This window comes from Coregonus clupeaformis, unplaced genomic scaffold (genome assembly GCF_020615455.1).
Source record: "Coregonus clupeaformis isolate EN_2021a unplaced genomic scaffold, ASM2061545v1 scaf0515, whole genome shotgun sequence".
Classification (NCBI taxonomy): Eukaryota; Metazoa; Chordata; class Actinopteri; order Salmoniformes; family Salmonidae; genus Coregonus; species Coregonus clupeaformis.
The window spans coordinates 191,272-206,250 of NW_025533970.1; the positions used below are offsets into that span (position 1 = coordinate 191,272).

The following is a 14,979-nucleotide window of genomic DNA, read 5'->3' on the forward strand; positions in this document are numbered from 1 at the left end:
ACAAAACCACACGAACAAAATCCCACAACCCGAAAGAAAAACAGACAGATTAAATATGGCTCCCAATCAGAGACAAACAGCCGACAGCTGACACTCGTTTGCCTCTGATTGGGAGTCACACCAGCAAACATAGAAAATAAACAACCTAGAACACCCACCAGAGAAACAGAAAACATAGAATGAACACACCCTGGCTCAAAATATTGAGTCCCCGAGCCAGGGTGTGACACTTTTGATCCCCACTGACCATTCCAAACATTCGGATATTAGGAATATTGTTCCAGTGTTTACGTTTTGGACGTTATAGTTTTGGTGGCAAAACTCTCTCTCTAGACGAAGACATTCCAATCTCAATACTAGAGAGCCAGAGAGAGAGAGTTCTCTCCTGCTTAAAGTTATGACAGAGTGTTAAGGTGTCAAAAACTTTGATCCTCAGCCAGGAGAGTCATGACAGCACTATGGTGTTGAAAGCTGAGCTGTAGTCGATAAACAGCATTCTCACATAGGTGTTCCTCTTTTCTAGGTGGGAGAGGGCAGAGTGGAGTGCAATTGAAATAGTGTTGTCTGTAGATCTGTTGGGGCGGTATGCAAATTGGAGTGGGTCTAGGGTGTCTGGGATGATGGAGTTGATGTGTGCATTTTCATTATTACAGATTTGAGTGCTACAGGGCGGTAGTCATTGTGGTAGGTTCCCTTAGTGGTTTTGAGGACAGGAATGATGGTAGTCAGCTTGGGACAAGGAGAAGTTGAATATGTCATTGCAGACGCCTGCCAGCTGGTCTGCGCATGCCCTGAGGACACACCCTGGAATACCATCTGGCCCTGTGGCCTTACGAGTGTTGACCCGTTTAAAAACTTTACTCACGTCAGCCTCAGAGAGAGATGTCCTCCAGATTAGCAGGGGGCCTCACAGAGGGCTCTGTGTTGTTTTATTTCAAGCGTGCAAAAAAAACATTGAGTTCGTCTGGCAGAGAGGTATCATTGGGCAGATCACAGCTAGGGCTTCCTTTGTAGTCTGTAATGTACTGTAGCCCCTGACACATGTGCCGCGCATTGGAGCCAGTACAATAGGATTCCACCTTGTTCCGAAATTGTCCTTCATGGCTCTGCGGAGGCTGAAGCGGGACTTCATGTCCTCAGCTGTAGCCTTGGGGGTTGGCTGCGATAGCCCTGTAAACTGTAGCTCAGTCAATTAGCTTAGTGCGCACCTCAGAGTTAACCCAGGGCTTTTGATTGCGGAAGAAGCGATCCTTCACTGTGGGGATGACGTTAGCTCGTTGTTGCTATCGGCAGAGTCCTAGAACATATTCCAGTTAGCGCTAGCAAAGCAGTCCTGCAGCATAGCCTCTTCTTATTATTATCCTGGGCTATCAGTATGGACAGATATATATTAGCCTGGGTTGTCAGTATGGACAGATATACAGTACCAGTCAAAGGTTTGGACACACCTACTCATTCAAGGGTTTTTCTTTATTTGTACTATTTTCTACATTGTAGAATAATAGTGAAGACATCAAAACTATGAAATAACACATATGGAATCATGTAGTAACCAAAAAAGTGTTAAACAACAAATATATTTTAGATTCTTCAAAGTAGCCACCCTTTGCCTTGATGACAGCTTTGCACACTCTTGGCATTCTCTCAACCAGCTTCATGAGGAATGCGTTTCCAACAGTCTTGAAGGAGTTCCCACATATGCTGAGCACTTGTTGACTGCTTTTCCTTCACTCTGCGGTCCAACTCATCCCAAACCATCTCAATTGGGATGAGGTCGGGTGATTGTGGAGGCCAGGTCATCTGATGCAGCACTCCATCACTCTACTTCTTGGTAAAATAGCCCTTACACAGCCTGGAGGTGTGTTTTGGGTCATTGTCTTGTTGAAAGACAAATGATAGTCCCACTAAGCGCAAACCAGATGGGATGGCGTATCGCTGCAGAATGCTGTGGTAGCCATGCTTGTTAAGTGTGCCTTGAATTCTAAATAAATCACTGACAGTGTCACTAGCAAAGCACCCCCACACCATCATACTTCCTCCTCCATGCTTCACACATGCAGAGATCATCCGTTCACCTACTCTGCGTCTCACAAAGACACGGCGGTTGGAACCAAAAATCTCAAATCTGGACTCATCAGACCAAAGGACAGATTTCCACCGGTCTAATGTCCGTTGCTTGTGTTTCTTGGCCCAAGCAAGTCTCTTCTTCTTATTGGTGTCCTTTAGTAGTGGTTTCTTTGCAGCAATTTGACCATGAAGGCCTGATTCAAGCAGTCTCCTCTGAACAGTTGATGTTGAGATGTCTGTTACTTGAACTCTGTGAAGCATTTATTTGGGCTGCAATTTCTGAGGCTGGTAACTCGAATGAACTTATCCTCTGCAGCAGAGGTAACTCTGGATCTTCCTTTCCTGTGGCGGTCCTCATGAAAGCCAGTTTTATCATAGCTGTGTCTTCGTGAGACGCAGTGTAGGTGAACGGATGATCTCCGCATGTGTAGTTCCAACCGTGAAGCATGGAGGAGGAGGTGTGATGGTGTTGGGGTGCTTTGCTGGTGACACTTAACCAGCATGGCTACCACAGCATTCTGCAGCGATACACCAACTCATCTTACTCTTTAATGAAACTATTTCAAAAGTTAAAATAAATGTTCAAATACTTTTACTAAATCTGTCTATGATGGAATGAAGTAAAGTTAACTTAATGTAAATAAACTGTTTTTATTTCAAAAGGATGTGATACATCTCTGTCCATTTGCTGTTTTTTAATTTATTTATATTATTTATTTAACCAGGCAAGTCAGTTAAGAACAAATTCTTATTTACAATGATGGCCTACCAAAAGGCAAAAGGCCTCCTGAGGGGACGGGGGCTGGGATTAAAAATATAGGACAAAACACACATCACGACAAGAGAGACACCACAACATTGCATGGCAGCAACACATGACAACACAGCATGGTAGCAACACAATATGACAAAATGGTAGCAACACAACATGGTAGCATCACAAAACATGGTACAAACATTATTAGGCACAGACAACAGCACAAAGGGCAATAAGGTAGAGACAACAATACATCACATAAAGCAGCCAAAACTGTCAGTAAGAGTGTCCATGATTGAGTCTTTGAATGAAAAGATGGAGAAAAAACTGTCCAGTTTGAGTGTTTTTTGCGGCTCGTTCCAGTCGCTAGCTGCAGCAAACTGAAAAGAGGAGCGACCCAGGGATATGAGTGCTTTGGGGACCTTTAACAGAATGTGGCTGGCAGAACGGGTGTTGTATGTGGAGGATGAGGGCTGCAGTAGGTATCTCATAGGGGGGAGTGAGGCCTAAGTTTAGTAGATTAATTGGATATGTTACACGCATAGATTGCTGAGATTGACATGAAATCAGATGTACACACATTCTTTACATTTGAAAAATAGGAGACAAATAAACAAACAATACAATAATTAAGTTGCTACATAATGGAAATTAATCTTTTAACATGCATATACGCTGAGTAAACAAAACATGCAGTTCTTGACACAAACCGGTGCACCTGGCACCTACTACCATAGTGTCATCAATAAGATATCATAGCTTTCACCTGGTCAGTCTGTCACGGAAAGAGCAGTGTTCTTAATGTTTTGTACACTCAGTAGCCCTTAATGCAATGCAACAAAATAAGACGACTAGGGTGTTCTCTTGCAATATAAAAGCTTTTCAAAATGTATGCATCTGTTTGAGGCTTGTTGTCATGGTAATCTAAACATAAAATGACATTTATATGTGTGTAGAACTAATGGAAAACATCAAAATGAAATTGTATTGGTCACATATACATTTACAATAACGTTACAGTGGGGAAAAAAAGTATTTAGTCAGCCACCAATTGTGCAAGTTCTCCCACTTAAAAAGATGAGAGAGGCCTGTAATTGTCATCATAGGTACACGTCAACTATGACAGACAAATTGAGAAAAAAATTGCAGAAAATCACATTGTAGGATTTTTAATGAATTTATTTGCAAATTATGGTGGAAAATAAATATTTGGTCACTTACAAACAAGCAAGATTTCTGGCTCTCACAGACCTGTAACTTCTTCTTTAAGAGGCTCCTCAGTCCTCCACTCGTTACCTGTATTAATGGCACCTGTTTGAGCTTGTTCTCAGTATAAAAGACACCTGTCCACAACCTCAAACAGTCACACTCCAAACTCCACTATGGCCAAGACCAAAGAGCTGTCAAAGGACACCAGAAACAAAATTGTAGACCTGCACCAGGCTGGGAAGACTGAATCTGCAATAGGTAAGCAGCTTGGTTTGAAGAAATCAACTTTGGGAGCAATTATTAGGAAATGGAAGACATACAAGACCACTGATAATCTCCCTCGATATGGGGCTCCACGCAAAATCTCACCCCGTGGGGTCAAAATGATCACAAGAACGGTGAGCAAAAATCCCAGAACAACACGGGGGGACCTAGTGAATGACCCGCAGAGAGCTGGGACCAAAGTAACAAAGCCTACCATCAGTAACACACTACGCCGCCAGGGACTCAAATCCTGCAGTGCCAGACGTGTCCCCCTGCTTAAGCCAGTACATGTCCAGGCCCGTCTGAAGTTTGCTAGAGGGCATTTGATGATCCAGAAGAGGATTGGGAGAATGTCATATGGTCAGATGAAACTAAAATATAACTTTTTGGTAAAAACTCAACTCGTCGTGTTTGGAGGACAAAGAATGCTGAGTTGCATCCAAAGAACACCATACCTACTGTGAAGCATGGGGGTGGAAACATCATGCTTTGGGGCTGTTTTTCTGCAAAGAGACCAGGACGACTGATCCGTGTAAAGGACAGAATGAATGGGGCCATGTATCGTGAGATTTTGAGTGAAAACCTCCTTCCATGAGCAAGGGCATTGAAGATGAAACGTGGCTGGGTCTTTCAGCATGACAATGATCCCAAACACACCGCCCGGGCAACGAACGAGTGGCTTCGTAAGAAGCATTTCAAGGTCCTGGAGTGGCCTAGCCAGTCTCCAGATCTCAACCCCATAGAAAATCTTTGGAGGGAGTTGAAAGTCCGTGTTGCCCAGCGACAGCCCCAAAACATCACTGCTCTAGAGGAGATCTGCATGGAGGAATGGGCCAAAATACCAGCAACAGTGTGTGAAAACCTTGTGAAGACTTACAGAAAACGTTTGACCTGTCATTGCCAACAAAGGGTATATAACAAAGTATTGAGAAACCTTTGTTATTGACCAAATACTTATTTTCCACCATCATTTGCAAATAAATTCATTAAAAATCCTACAATGTGATTTTCTGGATTTTTATTTCTCATTTTGTCTGTCATAGTTGACGTGTACCTATGATGAATATTACAGGCCTCACTCATCTTTTTAAGTGGGAGAACTTGCACAATTGGTGGCTGACTAAATACGTTTTTCCCCCACTGTATGTACATTCTGCACTGATTTTTGGATTCCCTTCAAGTCCACCAGGGTTAGTCTTCAAAGACAATTTAAAAAATCTAACTTGAGGTAACGTAAGTATTTTACAGGTAGCATATGTTTTCTTTGCCACTCTTTTCTCCCAATATCAGCATCTCAGATGCTTCTGCAAATGAATCCTTTAGCATTTTGAGGTTTTGATCATATCAAAATGAGAGAAGAAAACATTTCACCACTCACAATGACATTTCCTAATCATTGTACTCAGAGTATAGGATACTTCAGTTGGTGTTAAGGTTAGTGTGTTCATCTCAAGGGGATATTTGGGTTATACAGAATGAATAGTAGCCGTTTCATACCTCTTTGGATATCAGATTAGCTGCTAGAAACCAAAAATGACAGAAAAACCCCTGATCAACACTAAATATACATTCTTTAGTGATGCATTTAACTTTTCCAGAGGTAACATTACACTAACAGTCTATTTTCTGAAAAATGTTCAGCTCATTTTCCCACATACTAAAAAAAATATTTGGACACCTTATTATACACTTGTGACAGGTCTCATGCGCATGCCTGTTTTCTCTCATTCACACTAATATAGATTCTAACAGAAGCATGCTCGTTAATGCTCATATAAAAAATGTGTTTTGGCTTTAAGCCTTAAAGTATTCCGCAAGTCTCCCTACCATTTTTATTTTCCTTACTTACTACAGATGGTTGAAAACACAGGTTTGCTCTGTTCCCCATTGGTCAGCACAGTTGAGACACTGACCGTGTATTGATTGTTAGGTTCCAGGTCAAATAATGTTTTGTTGCAGTCCTCAGTAATATCTGTAGAGGGTTCTGTTCCATGGCAACAGAGGGATATGAGGAAACGCTGAGGCGTTTGTTCCATTCCTTCAGCCTTGGACCAGTGGAGGGTGAAGGACGTTGCTCCTATTTGGTCTACCTTTAACTGGCTTGGTGATGGGACCAGTAAATGTGTCAAGAAATAAAAGTAAGTGAACAATAAAGGAATATATGCTGCTAATTATATTCCAGACAGATAATATTAAAGTCAGTAAAAGGTCTAGTGAAACAAATAACCTAAGCTTCGATAAACAGAAGATACTGTACCTGTGATTACAGATGCTGAGACCAATCTGCTTTGTCTTCCATCGTCTCCCTCTGTGACCACGTTGAACTGATACTTTTCACCAGGTTTGAGTCCACTTATTTCAAGGTGATACCCACCTTTCACTCTTAATGAGCAGGTTGTTTGCCCCTCACATCCCCAGGTCACCCTGAACCTCTGTGGTCCCATCAGTCCCTCAGGAGAACCCCAGCTCAGAGACACAGAGTCTGAAGTCACCGACAGGAACTCGATCTCTCCTGGAGGGAGTAGTACTTGCATGGAGAAAAATGTATATTACTAACACGTATATTACAAACACGTGTATTACTAAAACGTATATTGCAAAGAAACACAGACCTACTGTCCATACCAGCCCAATAGTCTTCTTTAACGTATTATACACTATACTGTATATACAAAAGTATGTGGACACCCCTTCAAATTAGTGGATTCAACTATTTCAACCACACCCTTGCTGACAGGTGTATAAAATCGAGCACACAGCCATACAATCTCTAGACAAACATTGGCAGTATAATGGCCTTACTGAAGAGCTCAGTAACTTTCAACGTGGCACAGTCATAGGATGCCACCTTTCCAACAACTCAGTTTGTCAAATTTCTACCCTGCTAGAGCTGCCCCGGTCAACTGTAAGTGCTGTTATTATGAAGTGGAAACGTCTAGGAGCAACAACGGCTCAGCTGCAATGTGGTAGGCGACACAAGTTCAGAGATAAGGACAGCTGAGTGGTGAAGCGCGTAGTGCGTAAAAATCGTCTCACTAACGAGTTCCAAACTGCCTCTGGAAGCAACGTCCGCACAAGAACTGTTCGTCGGGAGCTTCATGAAGTGGGTTTCCATGGCCGAGCAGCCGCACACAAGCCTAAGATCACCCTGCACAATGCCAAATGTCGGCTGGAGTGGTGTAAAGCTCGCTGCCATTCGACTCTGGAGCAGTGGAAACATGTTCTCTGTCTGTCTATCAGCAACAGCCTAGAAAAGCATAGAAATGAGCATTTTCAGTGGACTATGCTCTAAGACATTCCCAGACCAGAAGCGAATTAAATGATGTGTGGCAGTTACACTTTACGCTAAAAATCCTGAAATCCCCTCCAACTAACTACCCAAAAACTGCCTGAGTCGATCGACAACAGCATTGGTAAGTGGAAAATTATAAATGTATTTGTTCTGTGAACCATCCTTTTAATGTGCAGAGGTATCAGTGGAAAGAAGATAAATATCCTCAATAGCTACCTGTCTTCCAGCTTGTTCTCTATCATAAAAGACTGTATCGTGTCCTTTGTGGTTTGTCTCTGCACACTGACTGCAGATCAGCATCTGGTCTGTCCTGCAGAACACTTCCAGAGGACTGTAGTCATGTTGGCAGAGTTTCTGCCCCAGGCCTCCAGTCACATCCACCAGTGTGTGTTTCTGTAGTTTAGGTATTTTATAGTGTTGTCTGATGTGGGTCTCACAGTAGGACACACTGCAGGTCTGACAGAACTTCACAGCTTGGACCTCAGAGCAGATATCACAGGGTACCTCTCCTGATTGGATTCTGTTAGATGGAGTAAACAAGGCAGGGAGGGTCTTTAATCTGACTAGATTCTTGCAAGAGATTGATTCAGCATTGATAATAGGCGACTTAACTTCATAACACAAGCACTGTTCCACTGAAACGTGTCGGAGTGTGCTCTCTGCCAGCACTTAATCGTAATGACACAAACTGTTATTTAGAATGATGTATGGAAGAATAAAATCTCACCTTGGTTCATAGTCTCCCTCCTTGATAAAATAAGTCAAACCCAATGATAGGTCACTCTCACATGACAAATTTAGATTACTCCCAAATGATGATGTTTGCTCCAGATAGCTGCGCCTGCAAGTACAGAAATTCACAACTTTGAAAAGTGAAAGTAACAAAACTCTATAAATGAATAAGTGTTGACATCAAATTGAATATAATGTAATCTCACTCCTCTTTCTGAGTAAAGTCTCTCCCCTTTAAACCAACAAGGAACAGTACATTGGCAGGAGAGCCCCATAGAAGATGAGCATTAACAAGTGGCGTAATTATTAGAATAGCTGTGTGTATTCTCATTTAACTGACTGTAGTCCTTTTCTGCAGTCAGATGACCTAGTGGCCTCATGGGTGGAATGTTATTCATATTTGTCATAAATTGATAATGATACAAACTCATAATTGAATACATTACAACTCTATCTCTGACATGGTTCAGGTGTTTTTAAGCCCATAACAATGTGTGTGAGGTGTAGACTTTTGTTTCAAAGTAGATTTCTTTAAGACTACCAAGAAACACTGTGTGTGACCCTGATTTAGCCCACTGCAGTAAAAGGTTAGTAGTAGTAGTAGTAGTAGTAGTAGTAGTAGTAGTAGTAGTAGTAGTAGTAGTAGTAGCAGTAGCAGTAGCAGTAGTAGTAGTAGTATCTCACCGCTCATCTTCAGTAAATTTTCCCTCTAAAGAAATAGAGAACTCCATCGATTGGTCGCTCTTCAGTGAATCACAACTGGGGGTTGGTGAATTTTTATTCTCGGTATGGACACTTCAAGAAATATAACATCCATAATTGATCAAACAATATAATTGTTATATCTCATACATTCTATCTGCAATAGTGTATAGAAGAGACAGTATAATCCAAGACCAACAACTCTTGGCTCGTTCCTGATCAGGGTTTTGTGGGGACGTGGAAACAATAAGCCAAGGTTGGTGATGCAGTCAACTTTTTTCCACAAACGAGTTACTAGTCGTATTCGGCTAAATCTGTCAATTACATAAATGCAGAGACAACCAGGCCGGCAGTTGGCCTGGCTGCTGCTGCCCCCTAGGGGTTGGATGTACTATCCCCTTGTAAGATAATGCTGATGGCAGCTGTATTAGGCTAGTGTGATAAATCAGTTGATTTATAATAGACTACATACAAAGGTGCACCATCATCATGTGATTTAGTTGATCCTATTCATGTCAGTCATTTCTAATTAAATTATAGTTAACAATTGTAGAGTTACATTTGTAATAGAAAGTCTACCATCACCATTTTAAGCCATACTTATCTGGTGTAGAACAGTGAATATTGTCATCTGGTTGCTGCCCTTCCCTTGCCCTTAGTCTGCCTACTGTCCCTCCTATCACCATGGATACACCTTCCTGAATACAATAGCACTGCACTTTGCTAAACCTGTTCTGCTAGTTCATGTCCTTACAGATTAATAATAATAACTCTGCTCTCCCGTGGCACAGGCCGAGGTGAAACAAACTGCCCCAGTTCGTAGGCAACAGGCATTACAGTGGAGGCTGCCGAGGGGAGGACGGCTCATAATAATTGCTGGAACAGAGTGAATGGAATGGCATCAATCACATGAAAACAATGTATTTGATACCATTCCACCAATTCCACTCCAGTCATTACCACGAGCCCATTCTCCCCAATTAAGGTTCCACCAATCTCCTGTGATAGCAGCGTCTCTAGACTAGTTGCCTGACAGTGTGTTTGTGAGATGCCCGAACAAAAGGCCATTTTAAAACTGTTCCGCGACTCCTGCCGTGTTTACAGACATCCCCCAAACAAACAAAAACCGACTCTCGTCGAATGAGTGCACAACTGGCAAATAGACGCGTATAGATATGTCAGTCAGTCAGGTGGCTAGCTGCCGGCAGAAACGTATATTGTAGGGACGTTGAAGGGCTCTGGCTAATATTACTTAGCCAGCTAGAAGTATGAAGTAAGAATCTAATGTTAAACGGAGCCCATCTCAGCAGGAGTAAAAAATATGCTACTAAGTTCTCATAATAACTTCTGCTTTACAGAGAGTAGCCTACTGAGACAGTGATGTGGCGCTCAGTGGTGCGTCTGAGGCAGGCTGCAATACATGCAGTAGGAAGCAAAGGAGGCAGAGAGAGCGGAAGCAAGCAGAGAGGTTAGTACAGTGATTCCCAAACTTGGGGTCGGGCCCCATGTGGGTCCCCTGAGAAAATCTGAACTAATGTTATCAAACAATTTACGAACAAAAAAACTAAAAATATATTTCAATAAGAACATCTCCACATGGCCTATCCTCCCTATAGGCCTACATTAAAATGCAACCAAAGTTGTTCTAAAAATCTAATACGTTTTTGTTTCTTCAATGATGATACATGTTAGTGTGAATCATTTCACATATCTCCCCTCGTTCAGTGGTTTACCGTTACAATTGAATAGCTAGGCTATGTGTTTGTAGATCGACTAAGGTGAATGAACCTACAGCAGCCAAGGTGATAATGGCTGGGGTCATTTAGGCTTGTTTTTGTCATTCTCCAAATAGCTTTTTCAAGTTTGTTTTAATTGCATAGAAATGCAATAAATGAGCTTCAACTTTTTTTTTTTTTATACCTTGAGGAGGGGATAGCAAACTCCTCCGTTCACCTACCAATTTACACTTTCCTCAACCACTGACCGCTTATCGGTTTCCGGGTAAGGGTGAAAAGGTAGATGGAGGAGTCGAGAAAAGGACAAAATGTTTTGCAATTGAGAATCTCTCATTGTTGTTCACTAGCTCTGTACTTAACTAGTGCATTAATAAAACATGAAATGGAGTACTGAGTGCATCAGTTATCAGTATAATGAAAACATGGACTGGAATCCCAGTAATGATCACTATAGACTACAGTAGTTATAATAACACTCTCATAATATAATGGTGATGACTGCTGTATTAGGCTAGTGTGATAAATCAGTTGATTTATAATAGACTACTTACAAAGGTGCACCATCATCATGTGCTTTAGTTGATCAATTTCTTGTCAATCATTTTTTATGAAATTATAGTTAACAATTGTAGAGCACCTTTTTTTATAGACAGACTACAACTCCGCCATTTTAGGCCATATTTAAGTGCAAGAGAACGGTGAATATTGTCCTCAGGTGGCTGCCCTTCCCTTGTCCTTAGTCTGCCTACTGTCCCTCCTATAACCATGGAGACACCTTCCTGATAACAATGGCACTGTACTTTGCTTAAACCTGTTCTGCCAGTTCATGTCTTAAAAGATTAGAATGTTCCGATGTGGGTAGTCAAAAAGATGACAAGATGGTTCATACATTCATCATCCAGGGTTACTATAAAACAGATATGTTATATTTCTGGTTCGTCCACTTGCTTCTTGCTTGTAGCAGGGTGCGGTTACAGGAATGTTCTAACTATAAGTCACATGATTACATGAGAAAATGTTTCTGCAGTGAGGGTGTGTAATGCAAGTAATGGTGTCCTTGGATGAATGTCAACTAAATGAATTAAATCTGACCATACCAGTTCATGCCCTAAAACACTCAAATTCAAATCTGGACCTCGAAGCCTGTTCCACTGCCTTTGTCTTCTTCTAATTTTCTCTACCAGGGACTGATTTAGACCTGGGACACCAGGTGGGTGCAATCAGTCATCAGGTAGAACAAAACCAGCACCATTTCAGAATTGAATACCCCTGCCCTAAAATAATACAATGTTCAAAGGTAGTCCATGAAGAGGAAGGCCTATTAGGATTATGTACACAGCTATTAACCTCACATGTAGCTATAGCAACTGGTTAGGGACCAGGGGTATTCAAATTGTACCCTATGAGGACTGCTGCTGTTTTTCTGTTCTATCTGATAATTGATGGCAGCTACCTGGTGACCCAGGTCTAAATCAGTCCCTGATTAGAGGGGAAGAATTGTTAAAAAGCAGTGGAACTGGCTCTGGTCCAGATTTGAATGTGAAGGGGTTAGGCCTATAACTATATTGAGAGAAAGATCGTCTTTTTCTGCATACGAACATTATCAGATCTCACAACGCCTGGAGAAGTATGTATCACATCAGGAAACTCATTCATGTGACATATTATTATATTGCAATATTCTGAGACTCGCATCACAACTGCAAAAAAACTACCTGGAACGCTGCCAGAAAGTTTGCCTGTAGTTCTTTTGCAAGAAGTGAGAAAATAAAATAACAATTTGACAATTGTTTCATGTATGCTAAGAACAAATGAAACCCTTTTTGTGAACTTCCTTGTGCGCAATCTCTCATTATGCAAGATCTGGGCCATTTGATTTTTACCAGTTCAAATTACCTGAGAGAAATTGCAATTGTTATGACATTGTGAGTCCTAAAGTCATCCCCAGTTTGAATAAGAATTAGCCTACCTGCCAATCATCAAAATATATCTTAATCTGACACTTTTATAAAAACATGTTGATTTACCATTTTCCAGCTGCATTCAGAGTAGCCTAGACTGGAGCATGTACTGACATGGTCATAATAAAAAGGTGGAAGCCTAAGGTGACGTTCCAGAGGTAAAGTGAGGAAGACAGGCAGGAGGGGAGGAGCATCTGGGCATGCATCACCTGGGACAATTTTAGCTTCTTCGATGAGGTTTAACGGCGGTTGGCATCCAATAAATGTTGCATTACTGCCACCTACTAGACTGGAGTATAACTCCCTTTATACTTTGCCTGAATTGTTTTTATAAAGAAATCATAATAAATTAATAAATAAACAAAAACTATCTAATTCTAGACGCATTAAAAACCCACCCCCCTACTCCACTATTTAAATACCCTACCATCTAACCCTACACTCACTAAAAACCCACCACCCTACTCCAGTATTTAAATGCCCTACCATCTAACCCAATCACAAAAAACCCACCACCTTACTCCACTATTTAAATACCCTACCATCTAACCCACTTACTAAAAACCCACCAGCCTAGTCCTCCATAACATCTGGCATGCTCACGGTTCCTCCACAATATCTGGCATGCTCACGGTTCCTCCACAATATCTGGCATGCTCACGGTTCCTCCATAATATCTGGCATGCTCACGGTTCCTCCACAATATCTGGCATGCTCACGGTTCCTCCATAATATCTGGCATGCTCACGGTTCCTCATAATATCTTGCATGCTCACGGTTCCTCCATAATATCTGGTATGCTCACGGTTCCTCCATAATATCTGGCATGCTCATGGTTCCTCCATAATATCTGGCATGCTCACGGTTCCTCCATAATATCTGGCATGCTCACGGTTCCTCCATAATATCTGGCATGCTCACGGTTCCTCCATAATATCTGGCTCACGTGAGAGAGGGAACAGATTACTCTAATCTACTTATTGTCCCACCCCGCACCGCCAGACAAGAAAGAATTTGCCAGTGAGAAGTCTCGCCCTGGAGCAGCCCCTCCGTGGGGCGGGGGCAATAAGTAGTCCACTCGAGTGGCCCCGTACTGATCCAAATAAATGAGGGAGTGGGGTGTCTCGCTTTCTCTACCGTCTCTGACTTTAGATATCCCTGTTTTTCTATGGTCAAAAGACGACAATAGCCACAAGACTGTTGACAACCAAAGCAACCATTACTGCAGTTGTTTAACATAGCAGTCAACCTATTTCCTGTAGTCTCAAAATGATTAAACATTTTATTTCATGTAAAGGTTATTTTAGATTTCTACATCAAATAGAGCACACTTTGGCTAGGCTAATGTGGCTTCTACCTGACGACATGACTCTTGGTAATAGCCTGAAATTCACATCTCCCATGTAGATAGAGATCATTAACATAACTCTCAGTGTTCTGCCCCTCTTTTCTGCCAAATATTCCTTTGTTCATTGAGCAGCTTTTCTGCATGAGCTAGGCAGTGGAGACCATAGAGAATGATAGAGGGCTCTAGTGGCCAAAAGTCTGTGTTAGCATGGGCAAAGCCATTGAGGGCTTCCACCATTTTAATGTAGCCAACTTGATGGGACTTCCAACATCATTGGCTGATCCCTCCTGATTACCTAGTTGGGTTCATGTCCAACCGGGTCATCAGGAGGGATCAGCCAATCGTGAAGAAGAAAATGGACTACTATGTGAAGAATGGAAATTGCCTCAATGGTGCTGCCCATGCTGTCACAGATGTATACAGACACGGATACAAAGATGAGTCCTCTATCTGTCTATATGATGGAGACCAACTTCAGCACTCTGCATAGCCACAGGAAGTAGGGGTGCTGAGGGTGCTGCGCCCCCCGATAAATCCAAATGAAAGAAATAATAATAATAAAATAATAACAAATTCACAACATTTGTGAACTAGACCTTTATTACTCCTGTATGAGAGGACATGGAAAAATATATATACAGTAACAGTCAAAAGTTTGGACACACCTACTCATTCAAGGGTTTTTCTTTATTTTTACTATTTTCTAAATTGTAGAATAATAGTGAAGACATCAAAACTATGAAATAACACATATGGAATCATGTAGTAACCCAAAAAGTGTTAAACAAATCAAAATATATTTTATATTTGAGATTCTTCAAATAGCCACCCTTTGCCTTGATGACAGCTTTAAACACTCTTGGCATTAGCTCAACCAGCTTCACCTGGAATGCTTTTCCAACAGTCTTGAA

The 14,979-nt window shown here is 41.6% G+C and overlaps 1 protein-coding gene across 1 annotated transcript; it reads right to left on the bottom strand.

Moving 5' to 3' along the window:
* Positions 1 to 6,560: 6,560 nt before the first annotated feature.
* On the bottom strand, positions 6,561 to 13,490 carry LOC123481062 (tripartite motif-containing protein 16-like). Its single transcript, XM_045215791.1, has 4 exons — positions 13,411 to 13,490; positions 8,317 to 8,430; positions 7,806 to 8,109; positions 6,561 to 6,824 (listed from the first exon to the last, which is right to left on the bottom strand). The coding sequence occupies exons 1-4, from the start codon at positions 13,488 to 13,490 to the stop codon at positions 6,786 to 6,788; spliced, it is 537 nt and encodes a 178-aa protein (XP_045071726.1). The 3' UTR covers positions 6,561 to 6,785.
* Positions 13,491 to 14,979: the final 1,489 nt, after the last annotated feature.